The sequence below is a fragment of the Phalangium opilio genome, unplaced genomic scaffold (assembly GCF_054372755.1).
Source record: "Phalangium opilio isolate 3A_F unplaced genomic scaffold, DU_Popi_V2 ptg000329l_1, whole genome shotgun sequence".
NCBI classification, from domain to species: domain Eukaryota; kingdom Metazoa; phylum Arthropoda; class Arachnida; order Opiliones; family Phalangiidae; genus Phalangium; species Phalangium opilio.
Window position 1 is genome coordinate 1,468,298 of NW_028324226.1, and position 16,118 is coordinate 1,484,415.

The 16,118-nt window shown below is 39.6% G+C and overlaps 4 protein-coding genes across 11 annotated transcripts in view; 3 read left to right on the forward strand and 1 right to left on the reverse strand.

Moving 5' to 3' along the window:
* Positions 1-16,118, forward strand: part of LOC149610206 (latrophilin Cirl-like) — a 331,713-nt gene that overhangs the window by 261,881 nt on the left and 53,714 nt on the right. The gene's annotated exons all lie outside the window — the stretch shown is intronic.
* LOC149610214 (uncharacterized) lies at positions 151-6,990 on the forward strand. Its single transcript, XM_089859502.1, has 5 exons — positions 151-206; positions 1,496-1,676; positions 2,120-2,232; positions 2,432-2,568; positions 6,860-6,990. The coding sequence occupies exons 1-5, from the start codon at positions 151-153 to the stop codon at positions 6,988-6,990; spliced, it is 618 nt and encodes a 205-aa protein (XP_089715628.1).
* On the forward strand, positions 7,931-9,940 carry LOC149610215 (uncharacterized). 2 transcript variants are annotated; one of them, XM_089858911.1, is made up of 3 exons: positions 7,973-8,005; positions 8,070-8,294; positions 8,363-9,940. In XM_089858911.1, exons 2-3 carry the CDS (start codon positions 8,128-8,130, stop codon positions 9,906-9,908), a joined length of 1,713 nt encoding a protein of 570 aa, XP_089715037.1. In that variant the 5' UTR covers positions 7,973-8,005; positions 8,070-8,127; the 3' UTR covers positions 9,909-9,940. The 2 variants fall into 2 exon arrangements, with proteins under 2 accessions (XP_089715036.1, XP_089715037.1); XM_089858910.1 differs by having other exon boundaries at positions 7,931-8,294.
* On the reverse strand, positions 9,875-12,110 carry LOC149610216 (uncharacterized). Its single transcript, XM_089858909.1, has 2 exons — positions 11,712-12,110; positions 9,875-11,637 (listed from the first exon to the last, which is right to left on the reverse strand). The coding sequence occupies exons 1-2, from the start codon at positions 12,000-12,002 to the stop codon at positions 9,928-9,930; spliced, it is 2,001 nt and encodes a 666-aa protein (XP_089715035.1). The 5' UTR covers positions 12,003-12,110; the 3' UTR covers positions 9,875-9,927.

The following is a 16,118-nucleotide window of genomic DNA, read 5'->3' on the forward strand; positions in this document are numbered from 1 at the left end:
TCGGTCGTCTACCACCGCGAGCGTCTCACGTTTTGGAGGGAAAATTCAGAAACCGCTACCAGAGGGCCAACCGTTGGTGTGTTATCAAGAATATTCACTTTCGCCAAGTGAAGAATTTGGTTAGCTCAGTACTTCTAGTCTCATCCAGACATGGGCGAACCCTCTGCCTCTCCCACTCCCACTCCTCAAGTTTTAGCGGGGAACGAGTAGCTCACTCCAAGTGGTTTTCCATAGTAGGCCTTTCCAGTAAACCTCACTCCTGTCCCAGATGTATACCCATAAACTGGGAAGCTCCACTCCTTTCCCAAACAAAACATCATTGTAACTTTCACGTCTCTCACGAGTATTTAATTCAAGACTAAAGGTTTTTCACTCCTCACTGCTCATTTTATCTGGTAGTTTTAATAAACCTCCTCTCATCTCAATTAAGATAATATTTAAAATGTTTCACTCCTCTCACTGCTCATTTTCTCTCGTAGTTTTATTAAACCTCCTCTCATCTCAATTAAGATAAAATTAAACGTTTTCCACTCCTCTCACTACTCATTATTAAACCTCCTCTGATCTCATTCTCAATTAAAATAAATTACCATTAAGGTAAATTCGATTGCTAAAGGTATGGTTTTCAAACTCACCCCCTTTTACACCCCTTTTACGCCGCCCGTAAAAACTCGCGCTCTTTTAAAATTTGTATTTCGAATTGGCTGAGAGGTTCACTCCAATGTTTCATGATATTAAAAAGTTTCACTCATTTTCTTGAATATTGTTTTCCTAAAGGCCTACTACTCCCACTCACTCTCCACTCACTATAGTATAATTTCTGATTCTCTCCTCAAAACGCTCATTTCGCTCAAAAAGGAGAGGAGAGCGCCCATGTCTGATCTGAGAGAGAGCGGGAATCTGAGACAGAGCGGGAATGAGAGAGAGCGGGAATCTGAGAGAGCGGGAATCTGAGAGAGCGGGAATCTGAGAATCTCAGAGAGAGCGGGAATCTGAGAGAGGGCGGGAATCTGAGAGAGAGCGGGAATCTGAGAGAGGGCGGGAATCTGAGAGAGAGCGGGAATGAGAGAGAGCGGGAATCTGAGAGAGAGCGGGAATCTGAGAGAGAGCGGGAATGAGAGAGAGCGGGAATGAGAGAGAGCGGGAATGAGAGAGAGCGGGAATGAGAGAGAGCGGGAATCTGAGAGAGAGCGGGAATCTGAGAGAGAGCGGGAATCTGAGAGAGAGAGCGGGAATCTGAGAGAGAGAGCGGGAATCTGAGAGAGAGAGCGGGAATCTGAGAGAGAGAGCGGGAATCTGAGAGAGAGAGCGGGAATCTGAGAGAGAGAGCGGGAATCTGAGAGAGAGAGCGGGAATCTGAGAGAGAGAGCGGGAATCTGAGAGAGCGGGAATCTGAGAGAGCGGGAATCTGAGAGAGAGAGCGGGAATCTGAGAGAGAGAGCGGGAATCTGAGAGAGAGAGCGGGAATCTGAGAGAGAGAGCGGGAATATGAGAGAGAGCGGGAATCTGAGAGAGAGCGGGAATCTGAGAGAGAGCGGGAATCAGAGAGAGAGCGGGAATCTGAGAGAGAGCGGGAATCTGAGAGAGAGCGGGAATCTGAGAGAGAGCGGGAATCTGAGAGAGAGCGGGAATCTGAGAGAGAGCGGGAATCTGAGAGAGAGCGGGAATCTGAGAGAGCGGGAATCTGACAGAGAGCGGGAATCTGACAGAGAGCGGGAATCTGAGAGAGAGCGGGAATCTGAGAGAGAGCGGGAATCTGAGAGAGAGCGGGAATCTGAGAGAGAGAGCGGGAATCTGAGAGAGAGAGCGGGAATCTGAGAGAGAGAGCGGGAATCTGAGAGAGAGCGGGAATCTGAGAGAGAGAGCGGGAATCTGAGAGAGAGAGCGGGAATCTGAGAGAGAGAGCGGGAATCTGAGAGAGAGCGGGAATCTGAGAGAGAGCGGGAATCTGAGAGAGAGCGGGAATCTGACAGAGAGCGGGAATCTGAGAGAGAGCGGGAATGAGAGAGAGAGCGGGAATGAGAGAGAGAGCGGGAATCTGAGAGAGAGACAGCGGGAATGAGAGAGAGAGCGGGAATGAGAGAGAGAGCGGGAATGAGAGAGAGAGCGGGAATCTGAGAGAGAGCGGGAATCTGAGAGAGAGCGGGAATCTGAGAGAGAGCGGGAATCTGAGAGAGAGCGGGAATCTGAGAGAGAGCGGGAATCTGAGAGAGAGCGGGAATCTGAGAGAGAGCGGGAATCTGAGAGAGAGCGGGAATCTGAGAGAGAGCGGGAATCTGAGAGAGAGCGGGAATCTGAGAGAGAGCGGGAATCTGAGAGAGAGCGGGAATCTGAGAGAGCGGGAATCTGAGAGAGCGGGAATCTGAGAGAGCGGGAATCTGAGAGAGCGGGAATCTGAGAGAGCGGGAATCTGAGAGAGCGGGAATCTCAGAGAGAGAGCGGGAATCTCAGAGAGAGAGCGGGAATCTCAGAGAGAGCGGGAATCTGAGAGAGAGCGGGAATCTGAGAGAGAGCGGGAATCTGAGAGAGAGCGGGAATCTCAGAGAGAGCGGGAATCTCAGAGAGAGAGCGGGAATCTCAGAGAGAGCGGGAATCTCAGAGAGAGCGGGAATCTCAGAGAGAGCGGGAATCTCAGAGAGAGCGGGAATCTGAGAGAGAGCGGGAATCTGAGAGAGAGCGGGAATCTGAGAGAGAGCGGGAATCTGAGAGAGCGCGGGAATCTGAGAGAGCGCGGGAATCTGAGAGAGCGCGGGAATCTGAGAGAGCGCGGGAATCTGAGAGAGCGCGGGAATCTGAGAGAGCGCGGGAATCTGAGAGAGCGCGGGAATCTGAGAGAGCGCGGGAATCTGAGAGAGCGCGGGAATCTGAGAGAGAGAGCGGGAATCTGAGACTCTCATCTTACTTCTGGTCTTATGTAAAACTTCTGTAACATGTTTCCCTTAGATGATTCGATGGAGTATTTTAAGGATGACCCCTTAAATTTAATTAAGAAACTGATTCATACCATGATTTCTAAGTTTATTAAGGGGTCATCACTAAAACACTCAAATCATAACTCGAAAACAGTGGCCCTTGTGGCAAAATGGAGATAGAAGTTACATTTTCAACTCAAAATCGTGTACCCAAAGAACATCCCCACAGAGTTAACAGAAATACTCTGTATATGACCTATAAAGATAAGCCTGTTAATTTGTTTTTAATTCGAGTGATGATGAGTGAGTGAATTTAGGGAAAACATACTTGGGATGCCTATTTATATCATAGTGATTTCATTCATAAGATCCTGTGGTCTTGGGGGGCCCCCGAGGGGAATAAAACCAACATAACACGAGGAGCTAGCTAGCTTAAAGGAATGCGTATCTAAGTCAGATTTTTCTTGCTTTTAGTAACATCTTTCCAATGTAGATCTCTACCAGATGACGTTACCCGTTACAGTTAGTTATTTTTTTTTGCGTGTACAGCGTCCCTTCTCCTGTGACTCGACTCGGGCCCGCTCACAACGTGCAATGGTCCGGGACCCCCAAAACCTCCAAAAGAAGTATTTTTTTCTGAGAAGATGTTGGATCATCTTTCCCTCCGTATATCTGCCACTCCTGAGTCCCTACAATGTTTATAGATCAGATGGTTGTGAAAAGTCGGTGTGTAGTTTTTTTTGGGTTAGATTGAAGTTATTCGTGTCAAAGTTGTCTGTAGCGATGATATAGTCGCTGACAACTTTTGGGGTTGCGTCGACTATAGCAACCTCAACTCAACGTAGAGTTAGGTGTCGACAGCTTCTCACAGTGGCAGCAAACGAAAAAAAAACCTATCCAGGGAAAAAGTAAATATGGAGAAGCCTTGCCTCGCTCTTTCTAAGAAGAAAGTTGGTTGAAGAAAATTTCTCTTTTTATTTCTTCCGACTTTAGTTTAGTAAATTTGGCTTGACAGTGTTATGGAAGGTTAGGGGATGGTTCTGTATATCCATTTTCTTAGTGTCAAGTAACGTTGTAAAGACGGATACGAAGATGGTTCCGATTGGCACCCCGTGGCACGTGTATTCTCGCGCTCTTTTTTATTTTTTTCTTTTCCCGCCAAATACCCGATGACAAGCGGGAGTGAGAATAAAAATAAATATGTCGCCGCCCGTCTCGCGAGATCTAGTTTGACGTCGCGCGCCCTCTTTGATGCCCAAACAGAAACAAAAACCTTTTTTTTCGCGCCATTATACAATAAGTTCAACCAAAATCATTCAATGAAAGGCAAGGCGTACTTCTCTACTTTGAAAATAGCTTCGGACGTGTTAACATTCTTAAATTGAACATAACACTGTAAAAAATGAAAGCATTTTCTTACTGGCTAGCCTGTTAATGACCAACCAATTCTCTGAGACGCCCTTTTTGCTATTTTCTTCCAATTTTTTTCGTTACAACAATAGTTCTTGTTCACAAAACGAAGCCGAATGAAGGGATATAGCTTTGTATAAATAAGGAGAATGTACTCTTTATGCCTTGGAATCAGTTCATCTTTCCTAAATGGACAAATATTGTTTTTTAGACTTTATATACACTACACTCAGATGGGAAGATGCTGGGGGAAAAAGAAAAATCTTCTATTTTTCTGAAAAACCTAGGTGACAGTAATTGACTGTTTCTTTCTGTATCTGGAAGCTTTTCTTTCTTCCTTCCTTTCCTTGATTCAAGGGGCTTGGATACTTCCCCATCCTTTAGGACTCGTTTCCTTTTGAATTTTTCTCGGACATTTTTAAATTGGCAAGTTTCCTACCCCTCTTTCATATCTGTCTCTATACTAAATCCGTTCTTTCACCCTATTTTCTATTCAAAAAACGCGAGAAGAACTGACGGCATCCTTGTTTTTTTTATATATATATATATATAAGTATAAGAATGTGGGGAAAGTCAGGAAAAATATAATAATGAAATTTAAAATGTGTTTTCGGTTTCTGCCCGACTTGTCAGCTCCTTTCAAAAAAATGTATATTATCAAGACTTCTTCTGCCTCTTTACACGTTAGGCTTAAGTATTTTCTGTGTTGAATATATTTTATTTTACTTGGTTTTTGATATTAGATTATTTATTCTAAGCAAGTCCATCAAATATGGAATTTTAGATTTTATACAAATAAATATAAATAGATTGAATTACGGTCTAATTTCGTGAACATTTTTTATTGTTTAATAACAGTATTTCTACTCCGTACTTAATCATCCTTGATTGTAAGCATCGAACGAAATTACTTATTTATCCTTGTTATTATACTTTATTACTCCTTGTTATTATACTTTGTTACTCCTTGCTTTTATATTAATTTTAAAATTGGCGTGAGAAAGTGTACTTGCTACGTAGGCCACCAAAGAGATGTTTGCGCCATCTACCTGCAACTAAGCTTAGATATTCAAACGTTACTTTCAGACAGGCAGACACAAAAATTTCTTGTAAATGTTTACACTTTAAATTTTAAGGGATTTAAAACTCCCCTCGATCGTTGTTGAACTTGTTTTTCTTTAAGCGTCTTCTGGGGTATGTATTGTTTTCACCCTTGATTAGATAGTAACCAGAGGGGAGTTCGTGGATCGTTCATTATTTAAAATTCGTCCCCTGAAGCAACTCCCCCTGGTGACGGGGAATTCGTTAATTTCCTGCCAGATCACACCCTTGCACCGTAAAAAAAGGGACAGGCGACAAAAAGCTAAAAAGCCAAAAAGCTTTAAGCCTAAAAAAAACACAAGAATGGAGGAAACAGTTGATCCCAGATAAATTAAACTAGCTTCTAAAGAAAACTAAACAAGCCAAGGCTTAAGGATTTTTATTTTTTTTTTTTCCAACGGAAATTTATTCATTAAAGGCAGGCAGCCTGATAAAAAAGTCAATTAGAAAAGTGACAGATATATTCCTTTCATTAAAACGAGATAAGACACGAGAAGTAACGGCTCGCTTTAGCTTCAGCTTCAGCTTCATCTCGCTTCGTCCGTCCCCTGATGAGAAAAGTGCCCGGAAACTTGTAAACAAGATTGTCATTAATTCATTAATTTAAAAATCGGGGAGAAACAATTGTTAACGACGACAAGTCGAGCCAGTAACTTTAAATTCAACAAAACAGGACGTTACATTTATCTTCCCTATTTAAAGAATTAAAACATAGGACTTTTGGAAACCGCAATTGATTGAAATTAAGACCAAGTCTTAGTTCGTTTCTTGACATATTTTGTAGTAGAGAGTTTAAGAAATGTGTGTTTTATTTTAAGATTTTCTTGAACTTGTGGTTATGCCTAATTTGATTTTAATTTAAATGTGTGTTTTCACGTCTATTACACTTTTCCCGTGTATTTCTTAAACTTTCTAATATACTGTACAGGGTGTTTCTAAAAGGGTGGAAGGTCAGGAGTAGACCTCTTTTTTGGTCGATTTTGAGTCGAAAATGTGCTCTCTATGACATTTTTTCATTAAGGGTGAGCCTAAACAACGGATGACCAATTTACATTAAGTAATAACATAATTAAGGGGTCATACGTAAAGGAAAACACTCTAAACATAACTTGTAAACTGAGGTCCATAATGCAGAATATCATCTATCATAGAACCCACTGTATTTCGGTAATACCACCCTTTTTGGAACATTCTGTATTACTATATAGTGTCACGAAAAATACTTAAAAAGCATTGCTATCAAGAGGGCCTCGTATAGTTCAAAGGTCAGATCAGAACAGGGCAGGCACCCTTCTTAAAAGCTCGGCATTTTTTTTTTTTCAAATTTTAAAAGGAGAAAATTTGGCAAAATTCGCTTCATTATAGACAGCGGGAGACTCCCATTCGTCCGCGCTCAAAAATATTTCAACCCAGACTTATTTATTTTTTTCTTGAAGAAAAACGCTCGAGCGAAAAAAAGCGCGCGCAACCGGTGCCTGAAGATTTTTTCAAGTTTAAAGAGTACCATATGGGAAGTTGCATTCTTTGTGTTGACGCAGCATTTAATACGGTCTCCCCTCTGTATTAAATTTAGCTTGAGAAATTCTTGTATATAGCTCGGCGTGTTATATAATATAACCGAATTTTTCAGCAGTAATTCGAAGAAAGGGCACCAGGGGGTCTTTTAAATCACGTGGACTTGAATCTTGTAAAACCCAGGCACGTACGCGCCAAGTTTCAGGATCCTTTAGACGCAGTTCCACCAAAGTTCTGCAGTATAAACCGACCACCGTACTTTTTTTTGACCGCTCTATAGGAAAACTTACTGTTTGGCTTCAATATAGAGTATAGAAACTTTTGGAGAGTCTGTTTAGACACCAGTTTGAAGCACGCTCTATCTAGACTTTAACTTGTAATCTAATTATAGAAAACGTGAGACCACGCTGTCTTATTCAATGCGCTGTTACACAGTAAATTCCTAGCACTGTTGAGTTTATAATACGCGCTATACAACAGAGAGACGAGGTTGTATTGAAACAAACGCGGTTATGCGCAGAACTACTGCGCATTTGTCAAAATAGTCAGCGGCTTTTAAATTTTGTCTGATTTAATTAAGGTAGTCAGTTAAATTAAGACATGGTATTGAGAGTTTTTACGAAAAGCGAGGCTGTACTGCATCAAACGCAGTTATGCGCAGAACTACTGCGCATTTATCAAAGTTGTGAAACCACACCGTCTTATGGAATACGATTTTGCACTGTAAATAAGTAGCACTGTTAGTATATCATAACAAAAGAGGGTGTACTCACTGCCACAAATGCAGATGTTATTCGCCATTCATTTGTCAGAATCGTAAACAGTTTTTAATTAAAAACGGAGTGACAACTAGGCCTAGAAAAGGTTTACAATACACCACTTCGATATTCCGATTTGCGCATGCCCGTGCTCGAAGCGCCACCAGCCATCAAGTAATGAAACTGGTACTTATTAAGGGGTGAAAAGGGGGAAAGATTTCGCTTCCGGTGGTCAGGATTTATAAATAAAAATGGCGCTTGCCACGCATAGTTGGGCTAATGTCGACTGGTCCATTAAAACTAATAAAGGTTGGACGAAATCACTTGAAACCTTTCCTGGAATAACGCAAGATGTTTTCGACGAATATTTTAGTGATCCAACCAAAAAAACGAAAGGTTTTCGGTTTTTTAAAGAGAAATATGTACAAAAAATGTTCATGCATCCTAAGCCTTTGCCTAATAACATAGACAAATTTCAAGCTTACGCTATCCAGGCGTGCTGTCTTGCATCTATGAAAAGCGTGAACTATAAAATTTCACTGGGCATAAAGCGAGAGGGGAACCTTATCGTGTATGCACACTGTAACTGTCCAGCTGGGTGAGTTTTATCTTTTTTAGGAACAAACCTTTGAGCATTTTAAAATATATATTTCTGTATAATAACAGCAACGGCGCAAAATGTCACCACATTGCAGCAACACTCTATGCTTTAATAAATATATCAGGCCGACAATTAAATGAAATTCCTGATGATGTAACTTGCACAGAACAACTTTGCAAATGGATTCAACCTGGTGGGAAAAGTCACGCTCGCTCATGGCAAAACATTGAAATAAAGAAGCGTATTCCTGGGAAAACCGAAAGAGAGAAGAACAACTTAAAAACTACTTTCGATCCTAGACGTCTAAAAGATAGAAAACCTGATGAGGAGGCTCGACAGCAACTATTTGAAAGTGTTAAATTATGTAACCCACTATGCCCACTAATCACACACTACGAGCTGGATGTCAATATTAGAGCTGGAATGGCTATCTCTACATCACCCTCTCTAGATTCAACATCTTCAGATGTACTATCACCATCACGTTCAAATTTATCCACCGCTCTTGGATTATCAGTAACATCCGCGTCATCTTCCTCTGCGACACGACCCGCTACAAATTTTCATTTGTCTCAAGTACAGTCAACACCAACCAAAAGTCGTGAATCATTTGTACCATTCCTTACTTCAACACCTGCCTCATGTTCAACACTTCCAAGATATTCAAATTCTCCACAGACTAACCCAACACCTCAACAAAGTAATCCTTTACAAACTCGTATTCAAAACAGTCTTAATATTGAAGCAATAGCTATTTATGGGAAAACATTCCGTCAAGATGTTAACAAGTTTGTGAGACTCAATTACCCTCTTCTTTCCTTGGAAGCTAGACAAGCCATAGAATTTAAAACGAGAGATCAAGGAGACAGCAAATATTGGAAGGAGGAGAGGGTGAAATTAATGACCGCTTCAAATTTTGCTTCATTTTCAAAATGCCAGACCAGCCCAGATAAAAGGTTACAAAGTCTACTTTATGGATCTGACACATTAAGCAATATTCCCGCAATTCGACATGGGAAAAACATGGAATCTGTAGCAATTTTAAGTTACACCAACTTCAAAAGCCACGAAGGAACTCCAGTCAGAGTTTCGAAAAGTGGATTGTTCATCCACGCGCAATTCCCTTTTTTAGGAGCGTCACCTGATGGCCTAGTTTATGAGTTTCTAACAGAAGAGAGTGGTTTATTGGAGGTTAAGTGCCCCTATTCAAAGAAAAGTGCTCAAATAGAGGATTGCTTGAAATCTGGAACTTTTTACCTAGTCAAGAAAAATGGTAGTATAACGCTAAGAAAGACTCACAACTACTTTTACCAAGTTCAGGGTCAAATGATGGTCACAGGCTTAAGCTGGTGTGATTTTTATGTTTATAATGGGTGTGAAGCTGGCGAGCAAATATGTATTAGAATACAACGTGATTATGATTTCTGTGATAATTTACTGAAAAGCCTTTGTTACTTTTTCTTATACGCTTTTATCCCTGAAAAAATCCTAAGACGTGTGCAACAAAAATTACCCTTGTTTCTCTGTGATGGTGAGAAGTATATACCATATAAGAAAAACGTACAATTAGACATATTAGGCGAGGTAAAATCTATTTATTTATCATGTTAAGAACAAAATTGCCAATAAACTAGTCATCTGTTACCGAGGAATTATTCATTTCTCTTACTAATGGTGGGGAAAAATTTGTAAGGTAAGCACATACTGCAACAATGTTTTCAGCTATATCAGACATAGAAAGGGGAATGGGGCTGTCAAAAATATGGTAAGCCTTAATGCGACGGATTGCTCGCTCAACGTGCACCCTGACTTTAGCTATACTTTTGGTTTTAAGAACATCACCGGTTGGCATTTGAGGATTCCGGCTCGCTCTAAAAAGTGGGGGTATATTCAACGTTACCCCTTTCGGGAGAAGGCTCTCTATCTCAAATCCCTTATCAGCCATAATGTCATCAGGTTCTGACAATAGGCTCATCAGCTTACTGTCATCAACGATAAATTTATCTGAACACGCACCACCATAAAGTTTAGAAACAAAAGTAACGGCATTTCCTGGCGAAATTCCAATAAGGCATTTTAAAGTGTTGTAATTCTTGTAGTTAGAAAATGTACATCGCTGCGCAGATATAGATGATGGTCTCTCTACTCTGAACTCTGTACAATCAATTATTATACGAGTATTTGGATATTCGTGAAAGTATGCAGGCATAGTCGCGTATATAGCTTCCCTCGTAGGGAATGGAAATAAATCTAGAAGCTCAAAGTGCAAAAGAGATATCCAAGTAGTTAGTATTGTGGAGACCGTGCTTTCTGACATGGAAGATATTCTTGCCAGTTCCTTCAGTGGCATGCCCAACCGTAATCGAACCATTACCAAGAAAAATTCATCTTCCAAATCCAAATGTCGTTTATTGCCTCTCTTGCAGCTAGAACTATCATAATCTTGTTTAGTTTTCTTTCCATTCCAATACTGCATGACTTTGGCTTTCTTCTTTAGGTAAGTCAGAAATGACTCCAAAGTTCCATAATTTATGAAACCAGTGTAGAAAGCACAGACCTCCGGATTTCCTTTTATAAATGATATATTTAACAGTTGCTTTCTCAGCTTCTCAGCGTAAAATTTCCATTTTTCCTTATTTTCATTCAAACTATCCACTTTGGTTTTACTTTCTTTAAGTTCAGATTCCAACTTCTCAGACTTAGATTTCAAATTCTTTAAATCAATCTCAAGCTTTCCGTGTCTTAATTCATCTATTTCTTTATCTTTTTCAGCTAATTTTAATTTTAATTGTGACACCGTTTCTTCTAATTCTTTATCTTTTTCAGCTAATTTTAATTTTAATTGTGACACCGTTTCTTCTAATTCTTTATCTTTTTCAGCTAATTTTAATTTTAATTGTGACACCGTTTCTTCTAATTCTTTATCTTTTTCAGCTAATTTTAATTTTAATTGTGACACCGTTTCTTCTAATTCTTTATCTTTTTCAGCTAATTTTAATTTTAATTGTGACACCGTTTCTTCTAATTCTTTAACCTTATTTGCATTACCACAGTTGCATCCCTCCTCACTAACACTCAGCTCCAAAGAAATATTTTTATCGATTTTAGCGGAACTGCATTCATTAGGTGTTGCTAATTTATTGGCCAGTTTAGTGACAAGTTTTGTGACTGATATTGCTTCTGATTCACCTGTCGAATCTTTACTTATCGTCGTTGTTTGAGTAATCTCTCCAGATGCTTCTGGATTTTCTTTAAGTTCTTCATAGCCAATGTCTTTTCCTGCCTCGTCATTTTCAGTGACATCAGCGATAGGCGTCAAGATTTTTCCCGTTGATGGCGCCTTAAGTTGAATACAATTAACGCAACGGCTGTGTACTAACAACCATAATCATTTATATAATTAATTTAGCTTACCCCTTTATCAAGTAGCGATGGGAAAACAGTTGGATAGACTCCTTGTTTTAAAATCTTGTTTTTAGAGTGGAGCAAAGGCTTAAAATCGATCCTAGTGAAGTGAGCCGAACAAACTTTCGAATATTTACGGCGATTTAATACCGTTTCACCAGAATGTGATATTATATTATTGACCCACAATTGGCATAAACTCTCATCAGTAGGGAAAGAATGCCACGATAATCCTTTATTTTTAATAGATTTGTTTTTGCACCGTGGAACCACGCAATAATAACCTCCTTCCTCCGCCATTTTTAACTTTTTTTCGTCAGTACCGGAAACCACAGCTCTAACCGCTGCGCGCGCACTGCCCGGTCTGCCCCCAAATGTTTTCTTCCCTGCTTAACTTCATAACTAGTAGTTCGCCCCTAGCCCGCTATGGCGCCAAACGTAATATCAAAGTGGTGTATTAATTGAGATATTTGTTGCTTAGGTTAAAGGTCACTTATACTTTCAACTCATTGTTTCTAAGGCAAGAATAAGCTTTGGAAGATTTTGTTTTATATACAGTTGTTTAAAATTTGGCTCCATTCCTCGACATCCAAAACAAACTTAATTCTGTAAAATTTGCATTTTAGCATCCGGTCTCCAGTAAATATTCCGTGTAAGATTAGCAAACAACAAACGAAAGCTGCTAGACAAAATAAGCAAGCAAAGATTTGTCCCAAATTGCGTCTAGGAGGCGCTACTCGCTAGACTGGGAAAACTTGTATAATGGTCTCTACAACAAGAAAGAGGTTTTAATTCTTATCTGAATTAATGGTCATTTGATAACTTCACGGCGTAATAATTGAGGAATTATTCGGATACTTAAAGGCCCATATGCCATGCAGTACCGTATCGCTTCGCGAGCCTCCGGCTTATTATCGATTAACTAATTTGAATAATCCTAAATAATCTTGGCTGCAATCTATCCCGAAATGCAACTCGTATCGCATTGTTACCTCCTTCGCACCAGAAGTATATAATACTTCTCTTCAAGAGAAGTGTACCAGCCACAAAGCGGGGTAATTGTAACGTGATTCTTCCCAACATCATTTTACATTTGGAGTGCTCAAGGTTACTAAACCCAATCACATACGCGATAAACAGTTCCCTCATCATTACTCTATTAGCGCTTCACGATTTTGGCAAGGCGCATGCACTTGTGGATTTTTGTCCCACGTCAAGACAATCAAGGTTTGTAGGTTGATTACTGAGGATTTGGTGGTACCAAACAGCTATAGAATTCACCCCATGGTGCGATTCCCATTTGAAGTTTGATTAGCGGGAGAGCAAACAAAAAGGACATGAGCCTGGGAAGAATCATATTACATAACTAAAGTATTAAGAGTATACAAGGTGTCATACTTCTTCAATTATCCCCTTCTGTTCGTAGTCAGTCAGTCACACTTGCTGCTCGCTCGCTATCCATATGTATAGACTTCCTCAATTCAAAGTTAGCGCTATTTCGCGCTGTGCCTTTGGTTGTATTGAAACAAAGAATACTCGAGCTGCTCCTTATTTGCTTAATTATCCGGAAGTTTATCCATTAATCGCGATATAGACGTATTTGCTGACAACAGTTTATCAATTAATTTTCAACCTTAGAAGGTATCGAAACGCGAATTGTTCATAAGTTAGATAACAGACCATTTTAAGAGTGTATATCTTGTTTTACGGTTTATGAATCAATTTTGTTTTATGTCTATCTATCCGGGGATTTTGTAGATAGATTAATTTTGTAGTTTTCAATGGTTAGGAATAGGATAAATTAAACTTCAGTGTCGAATTTAAAGGAAAGGTACACCCAACATAACATTATACCTTAAATAAACGGCCATTTTTTTCTTCTAAAAGCAGAAGGGAAAGTATATGATCTCTTACCATTTAATTAGTCTTAAAAACGCTGACTACTGTCTCGCCATGTTTGGATATGTCTGCTAGCCAGAACCTGCACGGGACTGGTTCATCCAATCCCGTAGGGGTAAGGGGTTCTGGCTAGCAGACGCCTCTAGACCAATGACGTCACGGTAGTCCTTGATTATTTTTAAGACTAATTTAATACTAATTATTTTGTAATGAGAGGTCATTTATATATTTTTAATATTTTCCCTTTTATATTTAGAAAAAGGCTCAACCAATCCCGTTGGGTTAAGGGGTTCTGGCTAGCAGACGCCTCTAGACCAATGACGTCACAGTTGTCCTTGATTATTTTAAGACTAATTAAATGCTAATTATTTTCTAATAAGAGATAATTTATTTATTTATTTAATTTTAATATTTTATCTTTTATATTTAGAAAAAGGCCATTCTTTTAAGGTATAGTGTGTAGAACTGGGATCTTTCCTTTAAATTTAAACCGGGTGTTTTTTTAAATTGGTTATTGGAATCGCTATAGCCTCCTTGGGGGGAAACTGAAATCTCGTGAGAAAACGAACCAAACGAACGGTTCTGAAATTTGAGAGAAAATTCAATTTAGAAACTCCGTTTATCATTGCATGCTTCTCGAGTATAAATTCCTCAGGACTGCCGTAAAAACGTCCTCCAAGAAGAACCGAATATCAATCTCTCTTGAATTATATCCCCATGCAGGCTTTGTTTACTAGAAAATCTTAAGCAAGCTTTATACTTCGTGGAAAAAAGACTAAAAATAAACGCCAACACCCCCATGTAGTGTTCAAGAAAAACTTTAATATTGTTTATTGAGAAAATGGGAAGCTCTCTAAGATTATATAACTTTGTAACTGATCCCCTAGCGGGTTGAGTTCACCACGTGATATCGTTCTATGGTGTCTTAAGAGAGATTCAAATTGTTTATACAGCTTTGAAAAGATTTTTAATGGATTTTCAAGTTCTATTTTTAGGACGAAGTAAATGTCTTCCCAAAAAAGAAATTGAAAGCCACTATTTCAGAATCAGATTAGGCCTACAACGACTTTCAATTCCTTTAACTATATTATCTATGCTTGGGCGAATAAGAGTTCAAAGGTTAAGCGTTTCAAAGGAAAGTTTTAGTAACGATATTAACTTATTCAAAGGGTTCAAAATGAAGGCTGCGAGCTAAGAATAAAATTAGCGCCGGCCGCCTTTTAATGCCAGGGTCTGTAATAAAATTAATTAATTACCATATAGTAACTAACTTTAATCATAATTAAGCCTCGGTGCCTTCCATAATATTATGAAATATATAATTTCTAATGGAAAAATGTCTAGATAATTTAAGATATTCTTCGTTATAACTTAGCCTAGCCTAGACCCGGAGCTATAATACTATAGCACCTTTAACTTCAATAGAGCTGGTGGAAAAACAATAACTCATGTTATCATCGAGTCCCGCCTTAAAAGAGACTGGAGCGTACGCATCCATTTTTACCTCTCCGTGTGACGTAGTCCAGGAGAGGTTCTGTAACGGCCGTGTCTGTCTGTGTGTCTGTGTGTCTGTCTGTCTGTCCGTTGTTACACCCACGTGACCGCGTTCGCAGTTTGCGTATCGGAGCAAACGTGTTCGCCATTTCCGAACTGCTTTCACAGTCACGGAAATGGCTCCTCTACTTGAGTTCTCACACCACCAATCTTCTGGTCTTTGTCCATACCACACGGACACTAGTCTGTTCTTACTGGCTGCTAATCACCACCATCTTCTGGTCTTCGTCCATTCCACGTGGACACCAGTCTGTACATACTGGCTTCTAATCACCACCATCTTCTGTTCTTTGTCAATCCCACATTGACACCCGTCTGCACTTACACTGCCTTCTAACACCACCATCCACTGGTCTTCCGTCTATTCCACATAGACACCAATCTGTATCATTGGCTTCTACTCCATTATCATCGTTTGGTTTTAGGATATACGCGGCGATCAGCTAGGGTTACGAGAAACGTCTAGCCTCCCTAAGGTAGGATCGCTACCAAAGGTTTTCGCATTTGCGGTTTTTCCTTACTATTATAATGGAAACGAATCGTATATATACCCCAAAATTTGAAGAAAGCGGGAAGAGGGGTACCCTTCACTTTAAACGTCAATATTAGCAAAGTTTGAGAAGATAATAAGTATAACTTTATTTTAAACGATTTAACTATTATTAATGTTAATTATTGAAGATTAAAATAATTAAAAATAATTATATTTATTTAAATATTAAAGATAAACCTCTCGTGCAAAGAGAGAGATTATCATTGCCTCCTATATCTACCAAGGCCCGTGCATGCGATATATTTCCTTCATTGCCTCCTATATCTATCAAGGCCCGTGCATTGTGATATATTTCATTCATTGCATAAACATAAGCGAGATTGTTTTGGGAAAAAAAATACTGCTTCCACTAATGCGTTTATACTCCTTGTTACTGTTGTATAGAGTAATCATGATAAAAGCTTAAAAAA

Coding starts and splice junctions, on each gene's coding strand:
- LOC149610215 (XM_089858910.1), top strand. CDS start 7,948: ATGGCGCTTGCCACGCATAGTTGGGCTAATGTCGACTGGTCCATTAAA. Junction 8,295..8,362: donor CACTGTAACTGTCCAGCTGG/GTGAGTTTTATC, acceptor GTATAATAACAG/CAACGGCGCAAAATGTCACC.
- LOC149610216 (XM_089858909.1), bottom strand. CDS start 12,002: ATGGCGGAGGAAGGAGGTTATTATTGCGTGGTTCCACGGTGCAAAAAC. Junction 11,638..11,711: donor CATCGCTACTTGATAAAGGG/GTAAGCTAAATT, acceptor ATTCAACTTAAG/GCGCCATCAACGGGAAAAAT.
- LOC149610214 (XM_089859502.1), top strand. CDS start 151: ATGGGCGAACCCTCTGCCTCTCCCACTCCCACTCCTCAAGTTTTAGCG. Junction 2,233..2,431: donor GAGCGGGAATCTGAGAGAGA/GCGGGAATCTGA, acceptor CGGGAATCTCAG/AGAGAGAGCGGGAATCTCAG. Junction 2,569..6,859: donor GCGGGAATCTCAGAGAGAGA/GCGGGAATCTCA, acceptor TTTTTCTTGAAG/AAAAACGCTCGAGCGAAAAA.